This window comes from Drosophila gunungcola, unplaced genomic scaffold (genome assembly GCF_025200985.1).
Source record: "Drosophila gunungcola strain Sukarami unplaced genomic scaffold, Dgunungcola_SK_2 000001F, whole genome shotgun sequence".
NCBI classification, from domain to species: Eukaryota; Metazoa; Arthropoda; class Insecta; order Diptera; family Drosophilidae; genus Drosophila; species Drosophila gunungcola.
Genome location: NW_026453197.1, coordinates 18,690,242 through 18,699,151, shown reverse-complemented (window position 1 = coordinate 18,699,151; position 8,910 = coordinate 18,690,242). Strand labels below are relative to the sequence as shown.

At 36.9% G+C, this 8,910-nt stretch overlaps 2 protein-coding genes across 2 annotated transcripts; one reads left to right on the top strand and one right to left on the bottom strand.

Moving 5' to 3' along the window:
* Positions 1–160: 160 nt before the first annotated feature.
* On the bottom strand, positions 161–1,614 carry LOC128262576 (glucose-fructose oxidoreductase domain-containing protein 1). Its single transcript, XM_052996915.1, is given in 4 exon segments — positions 161–883; positions 885–979; positions 982–1,459; positions 1,461–1,614. Coding segments are annotated over 4 exon segments (1,152 nt in total). The 5' UTR covers positions 1,512–1,614; the 3' UTR covers positions 161–355.
* Positions 1,615–2,027: 413 nt separating this feature from the next.
* LOC128262583 (uncharacterized) lies at positions 2,028–2,547 on the top strand. Its single transcript, XM_052996923.1, has one exon. The coding sequence runs from the start codon at positions 2,032–2,034 to the stop codon at positions 2,497–2,499; it is 468 nt and encodes a 155-aa protein (XP_052852883.1). The 5' UTR covers positions 2,028–2,031; the 3' UTR covers positions 2,500–2,547.
* Positions 2,548–8,910: the final 6,363 nt, after the last annotated feature.

The window sequence follows — 8,910 nt, the reverse complement described above, 5'->3', positions numbered from 1 at the left end:
AATGTTTTCTATTATGACTTGGGGACATTTTTGTTGCTGGAATCTAAGAACAAATTTCCTAAAATAATGGTTACTTCCTGAAATCTAAACAAATATGAATCAAAAATATATATAAGCTTCAAAAGATGATGTATATTTTAAAGGGCAACTCTTTAATAAATTTACAGTCCAACAATTAAATAAATTTTATTAGTTGCAAAATGCAGATGCCATACAAATAAGTTAAATACATTGATGGAGGTGATGCAGGCTTAAAAGCCTCAACCTTTTTAAATACTTAAAGACTAAACACAAAAAATATATAAAAATATATACTGGAATCCTGGAGATATTGCACCTAACACCGACGATTCCCTTACATGGTGGACATGCGTGCATATCGAATGATTTGATCGTGATTCAGGGGGCTATCGGTGGATAGTTGGACACGTTGCCATTGTCTGGTTTCGTTGGACTTCCTGATGGCCTCCACCACGGCCTGGACATAGAGGCCATCCTCAAAGGTGGCGGCTGTGGAGACGGGTGCCTTTACCCACGACGATTCCTTGCTGCCAAAGGCTTCTTTCAGAGCGCCAACCATTTTGCAGAGTCCTTTGATATAGGGACGAGGCAGCAAAGAGTTATTAGTGGCAAAGTGCAGATCCTGAACATCCACGTAGACAGCTTCCTCTTTGGGTTGGCCCTCCTTGAGAACAAAGAGATCACCGCCACGCACCACAAGGTGACCCTTGCTGCCATAGATGAGCACCTCCTGGGAGAAGGCTTTCGCAGGCACTGTGTGACTGTGGAGGGCTACAGTGACCAGCGTTCCGGTGGCCAGTTCCATTTGAAAGTTGCAGAAATCTGGAGCCGTGATTTGTCGTATGCCATTGATGGCCGGCGTAGGTTTTGGTATAGGATCGCAGGACTCCATGCACCCGGATGGCCTGCTGTTGCAGCAGAAAGGTGACCAAATCCACCACAGAACCCACAAGATTAGGGCTCCCCCGCCCATTTGGGCATCGCACATCCAATTGTATTTCTCCGGGAAGAGGGTGCCCATTTGGACGCGCACATCCATGAGAACCACATCGCCAATGGACCCGATGAGCTCCTCCTGTAGACATCTTCGCATGTGCGTAAAGGCGGGCAGAAATCGCAAAGGATGATTGACCAGGGAAATCAAAGTGGGATAATACTGTGAGGCCCGCACCATTTTGAGGGCATCCTGCTGGTGCAAGCCTGCTGGCTTGTCGCACACCACATGTTTGCCAATGCCCAGCGCCTTTACCGAGATCTCCGCGTGCAGAAATGGCTGGCAAACGATGAATACCAGATCCACATCCTTTCGCAGCAGGACATCGTCGATAACGTTTGTATGGAATTGCACGTTCTGCGTGGCCGCCGTCTCTTTGGCCTCCTTCAGGGTCCTACCCCAAATGGCCCGCACCTCGAATCCCTTCTCCCGCAGCAGTGGAACCTAAGACATTGGCTATCTCTCCGGTTCCGAAGACTCCAACTCCCGGTAACATCGCTTAAATAGGTTGAAAACTCCAAAATTTAAGCGAAAATTGTAATGTTTTTATTTGGTGGACGAACAGAGTTGCCACATCGATCAAACTGTGGGCGTTAACAGCTGGCTGGAGGTGGGAGTTTGTAACCGATATATCGGAATGTGAACTGGCATATACATTACTATTTAAGTTCTAAAAAAGTATAATATGTATTATTGCTTATTATTGACTAACAAGTATATTTTGCAACGATATTTTGGCTCGTCTTACTGCAAAGAATCCATTAAACAAAGTAAGAATAATCCGTTTATTAACATTAACAGTATTAATTAATATTCTTCACTGCCAATAATTTTGAGAAACACATACTCTTTTGGGACTAGGTGGCAAGTTTGATCAAAATAATCTACCACTTGGTGGAAAAAAAGTAGTGTTGAATAAATCCCAATATTAACGCGCAACACTTAAAAATATAGCCGTTACAAGTATTTGAATTTAACAAATGAAACACTAATAATAATCATAATATTCAATAATAATGCAAATAGTAGCAATCGAAACGAAATTCAACCTATCCAAAATCTGTTTCGAATCAAAATCAAGGACAAACACATACCCGATGATTCCGATTGCTCAGTGGCTGACCTCTTTTTCAGTTGGATTTTTAGCTTCCGCGCAGGCGATTCGCTTTTTCAAGACGGTCAACGAGGAGGAGTCGCCTGCATGGATTTCAAGCCAGCGGGAAACGGCGGCGGTCGATGCCTTGTTCATAGAGGAACCGAAGATCCTGGGATCCGAACAGATCAGCAGTGTCCTGCAGCACATTTTTAGCAGTGAGCGGAAGTCCTGCCACGTTTACATAGATGCAATGCACAACCGCAGTGTCCACAAACAGGAGTACACATTGGGTTCCGAATCCCTCAATAGAATGCTGGAGGACATCATGGATCCCCTTGGAAATGGGAACAGCAGGTCCTTAGCCATGGAACCTGCCGTTGAAGTATAAGGTTTAAGATTTACCTTTCCGAATAATAAATTTAAGTTGACTAATTGAGTTGTATAACTTTTATAAAAAAACTAACGATTTTATTATAAATTTGTTCTGATTTAAGAATTCCTAAATATTTGTAGTTGGTTTTAAGCCACAGATGTCTCTGATATCAAGTTAACAACTTTAAAACTTTAAACTTTTTTTATAGTTTAGTGAGAAGAATTTTATTCAATTGTTATATATAAATCTGTGTCTGGAAAAGTGGGACTCAGTAACATTGACTTTCAATGCAGGATTACTGATGAAGTTATCTTTCTAAATGAAGTTTAACCTGACTTTTAAAGACCTGACTGCTGTCCACTCAATTAACTAAGTCGGATTCCGTTTGGGTTCCATTTCGAGTGTGGTCTACGCCAGTAAACCATGTCACTATGCCCCCCTTTTCGACCCTTTGAGCCATGTGTGGTATTGCAGCTGTCAAAGCAGCCGGCATGCGGAAAATGATTCTGCAGCTTATTACAAGCTGGCAACCTCGAATGCAAACGCTCAGTGGAGTGAAGGACTTACTGACGACCAGGCTTATGGTACACTTAGAAAACAACTTGATTTTATAGAAAAAAAATCATATGCTAGAGCCAGTTCATTTTGAAATTTCAATTTGAAACAATCCATAGTTTAAATTTGTAAATTTAAACTGCATTGGTTATAGACATATGACCTTTTACAAATTTTCCAGAAGATTTTATTTTCGATGATTCTTATGTTTGGGAACTGTGAAAAAAGTAGTTTAATTTATCCATGTTTATATATTTTCCTTTTATTTTTAAGTTGTTTCCTTCAAATTTTTAATAATTTTTTACTATATTACTTATTATTTAAGATATCTGATTTCAATATACTTCCGTTAAAAAAAGGAAAAGCCTACTGGCCAAATCCCTAAACTATCGTAAATATTTTGCTAGTTTTTCAAGTTTTATTCAGAGTGTAGGCCAACACCAGCCATTTGTGTGCGTTGTTGTGTGTTTGTGTTTGTCCGGGCGAAGGATGTGGGCGGACATAATGCAAGCATTGGCAAGCCATGGCAAACAAATGTCACAGTCGACGCATTGCCCTGTCATATGGTAACCCAATTAGTGTAATTTGGTTTAAGGCAGCTGCCGCCTGTCTGCCAACTCGCCGCACTCTCCACAGTCCCCGCCCTCCCCACATCCCATATAAACTAGTAGTATAGTGTGTATGTAAGCCCCATTCTTGGGCTTTAATTAAACCACAAAGTGCACAGCAGCACTGATGGCAAACAATCAACTTTAAAGCAAACCCAGCGGCTCAAGCAAACAGCTAATGAATGTTGCTCCCTGTGACCTCAGGGCATATTGCCACTAAGTTATGGCGCCAACAAAGGTGCAATCGAAGGGGGTTTCCCTCAAAAGGGAAATCGAGGGTCGGGGGGAAAACTCACTCCAGGCGAAGAAGTTATTAAGACAGCCATTGTGTTAGTTACAATATGGAATGGGTTTAATGGGAGGACTCTTTGTTTAGGCCATTGAATTCATTTAAAAAAAAAAAAAATAAATGGTATAATAAAAAAACATAGAATAATCAAAGTATCTTATAACCAATTTAAATTGATGTCTTAAATTAGTTACAAATTTCCTTAGCCCTGAACTCAAACTTAAATATCTCCTAAGTGGATACATAAAACAAATAAAACTTAATTAAATTGATTTTCAATTTCAATTTCGAAACCCTAGTTTCAAGAATCTCCAGCAGCAAGAAAACAATTAATGGACTTAAGTAGCTGTTGCAAACTAGCTTTCTCTAAACCAATTAAAATTTATCAGGGACATCACCCAAGTGGCCAAAAGCCCCACAGACACAGACAAATTCCTAATTGAATTCTGAATGTTAATGGCAATATTGATTACCTTGGCTGATCCCGGCTTAGTTTATCTCAGACTTTGTCCGACCGCATGACTCTTGAGGGTAACCTTTCTCTGCAAAACCGGACATTAATCACATTTAAGCCAGATTAATACTAAATGCAGGGGCAGGACGACAGCGAAAACCGAATACGTCTGCAATTGGAGGCAGGACAACTAAACATTTAATAAGCCAAACAAGCGGACGTCGACGCAGTTTGTACGTGACCTCATCTCGAGGTCTGGAAACCGAAACCCGAAGAACGAGTCAGTCTGGAGCTGGGACTGCGAATGGGACTCGAATGAATCAGACCGCACATAGATCTCTGTCAGAGGCATTAGCATTAGCAGCAAAACAGGACGAGCGGCGAAGCCAAAGATAGTTCATCAAAACTGACAAGCCCATTTCGCTGCTGGGAGTCACAGTCCGCCTTCTCTCCTTAGCTATGCTCTACACTTGCCAAATAAAACTGTAGATAATATTTAAAAAATTTTACAATTAAGACAAACTTCTCTGACATTTCTATTTTGTATCACTATTAAACTACATTTTAAACATGGCTACAGCCTGCTATTTTAAGTTAATGTTTATTTCTGTGCCTTTGCAATTATTAAATGAATGTATTATTATTATTTTATGATATTCTTAATTATTATTCATAAAATTCAACACAAGGACTCTCTATATATAATTTTATATTTAAGCCTTGGCAATTATTTAATGAATGTTTTAAAAGTATTTCTAAAACAAAACTAAATAAATCTTTATATATACAATTATAAAACTATCAGAATAATATTATTTTATCAGGTATTTAGGTTAAAGTAACTTTTTTAAATTCTTTTAATTTTATTTAAATTGAATATCTAAATCAATAAATTTGACTTTCAAAAGTAAAAAAGGAAAAAAAGTTTTACAATAGTTTATTTATGTGGTTTCAAAAAAATCTTTTCCATGTTATTAATATCAATAAATGATTTTATTATAAGTAAAATAGGAAAACATGTAGGGAATATAAGGGAACAGGGAAAGGGTACTTCAGTATATACTGCGACTACAAAATTATTTTTAATTTAATAATTAAATTATTTTTAAAAGTTGAAATGTTATTTTCCGTGCAGATGAGTTGGAAGCCATCTGTGAATATCCAGGACACATAACAAAACTGCAGGGGAAGCAGGCAGCTCATTCTCCACCTACTTCAGCCAGAGAACCGCAGCCAACAGATGAGAAATATTCATCAGCATTTACGTCACGCAGCGCGCAAAAGTCGCTGGGGAAAGCGGCAGGCAGAGATATGGAGAAAAGGCGAAAGCAGCAGGACGAAATAGTGAGAGAGAGCACGAGAACGAGAGCGAGAACGAGACCGAGAAACTCGCACTGGATGTCAGTAGATTTATGTTGACATTTCAATGACAGTTGTGAAAATGCTCCCATTTTATGTGTATGTTTCGTGGCTGTTGCCCGTCTGTCGCGTCTTTCATCTTAAATTTGCGCAAATTGGTTTATCGCAGCATCTTAAATTATTTCCAATCACGTATCACTCACGAGTTGGGGAAAGTATATGTCGCAGCAGTCACGCGGATGTCACGATTCTGGCAGAAAAATCATAATGCTATTCATTCATGAAGTAGCTTTAGATGTTTGATAAATATACTTTAAAGCAGTTGAGCTTAAGTTTGAAAAACTTAAATGGACTTTTTAGGAAACCACAAATTCATGTAATCAAACTAAATCAATAAACCTGGTTTAGAAAACTGTACTTTACATTTTTATAAAATACGGCACGTCAAAAAACTTGTATTTTGACCATGATGACCGTTTAGTTTTTAGTCGCGGTGCATTCAAGTATTTAAAAAATACAAAGACAAAAAAAAATTTATTGTGAATCTAGAATTGTACCTTAAGAACGGGATAATCTTTTTTCACCTTTTAAAGGTAATTTTAATTCAAAAATAAACAACGTGATTTACTAGAAGTATGAGATGGTATTCGCTTCAATTAAATGAATTCATCACATAGTTTAAAAAAACAGCAAATTGCAAAAGTGCCGACTATCTAAAGCATTTCCTGAATTTCACCCCTCATTCTGCCGGCAGTCAAAATACAAATTGTTTGAGTGCCAGCCGTCAATTTTTATTAACTTGATTAAGTGCTTTATGGCAGGCATTGGGGATTTTTGGTTATGCAACAAGTTATTAGCCACGCAATAGAAATATTTCAAGTGGGTGGGGTGAAAAGTTCCCAGCTATATATATATATATAGTATATATAACCAAAGGGATCCTGTGACAGCAGCTGGCAAGCCGCCTTTTCTATAGCTGGTGTCAAGGAATAATATTTGCATTGTTGTAGCAGGAAAAGGGGATGACTTAAGTGGGCCTGGGGTGGATTGGCTGGCTGGTTTTGGAAAGGCTTCAAGGAGGTGAAATCGGGGGGGTCGAGGTCCCCCATGTTCAGCATTTCAATAAGCCAAAGCTCAGCCTTGGATAAGGATGAGGATAGGTTTAAGGAGCACAGGATGTACTATGCTGACGGGGGAATTTCATTAAGCAAATAACACGAAGTTATGAAGACATTTCCTTAATAGTTGGCTGCATGTAAATTTCTGAAGGACCTAGGAATTTGACTTTTCAAATTTTAATTAATACAAAAATATAACCTTAGAAGCAATATATAGTATAAAGTTATTATTTATTTTATTATTATATATAACTTAATTATTTATTAAAAGAAAAAGAAAAGAATATAGTGTTTAATTTTGTATTTATTTAAATATATTATTAAGTTATTTAGGTACTTATATTACCTTCTGGCCAATTTTTAACATTTGCCTTCCAACTAGGCAAATTTGACTACATGTTGTGAAACAATTTTCCTGAAAACAGCAGCTCCATTAAATAATTAAGAGAGTCAAAGGGAGGAAGTGTGCGGAAACCAATGTTTATGCCAAAATACAGTGTCTTCTGCTGGCAACTATAAAATTCCATTTACACATGCACACAAACATATCAAAACAAGAAATTTTGCAGTCGAATGAATTCCGGATTGTCTGGGGTAAATTCCATTAGCAGGGATCTCGCCCTGCATGTGAAGTTGCCCTGAACAAATACCATCAAGTGCAGACAAAAACACGCATTTGCATATATTTATATATATAACATATATATAAATAAAGCTGCACATAAAGCTGGACACTTGCCTTAATTAAGCTTGAAGGTGGGGTTCCCTTTTGTGGAGCTGAATGAAGAGTCAGGATCCAATGCACTAATTGAAACATATGTATATGGGGGATACACACACACAGATATACAGATATAAGCAATAGAATAGAAAAATTAATTCTAATCAGAAAGATTTTGTAAAGATAAATTTAAAAAAAATACAAAACAACGTACTAATCTTAAAACCTAAGTTATTTGTAAATACATTATATTATTTTGACCTTTTGTAGAGTAAGTAGAGTAAATTTAGAAAAATAACCAATTATTGACATTACATTATTACATTTTTGTCATGTATTTTCAGAACATAAGTAGTGTACATAAAAAATAATTGTACTGATAGATTTATTTGTTTTTGGAAAAACTATATTTTTTCAAAGCTTCTATAAATCCGTGTTTGTATAGAACAAATGATTGGCATTACATTTTGTCAAAATTGTATTGTTGTTTTAAAAAGCTTTTATTAATTTTACCTCATATGTAAATCCGTGCTTATGCTTGCACGCACAAATACTTGACTGAATGTCAGACAGGACAGAACTGACTGCCATTTAAAATGTGATTCACAAATGAAGATTCATGTTGTATTCCTCTCTCTTTCTCGACTCCTGGAGGACATAAATCAATGTATCCTGACACAAGCTGGACATCCTGACATTCGACTGTGGAAATTGAAATGCATTTCCCACCGCCACTTTCCCAACTTTCCCAACATTTTCCAAAAGGCAATTTGGCAAGCTCGTTAAATGATTTCAGCAGGCCCGTCTGGCAAATTGTGAGTTTTGCATTTAAAGTGCTTCATTGCCTTTCATTTGACATCATTGCCATTGCCGATGTGACATGAGCATATTGTGTGTGAACAAGTTAAAACTCACTTAATTATCCCAATGACGCTGCACAAATTGCAATTACGCCTTGCACTCACCTGTTAACAATTAACCAACTTCGGAACAACACTAAGCACTGTATTTTATTTATAATACTTATTAAGGTTGCCATAAATCAATTCAATGATTAATGATTATAAAAGGGAAATAATTCATATTTGATTCCAATGCATTTAATGAATAAAAAATTTACAATTTTTTTGTTATATTTTCCTATTTAAAATAACAAGTCAAAGCAAAAAATATTAAAATTGAGTAAGTTCTGGAAGAACGACCAAGTGAACAAATAAAATTATGAAAAATTAAATAACCTCATTCCTACTTTTTTGAAATTATTTTATTTGTTTTCTATTATTTTAATGAAGTTAGTACAAAAAGAAAACAAAAAAATTATT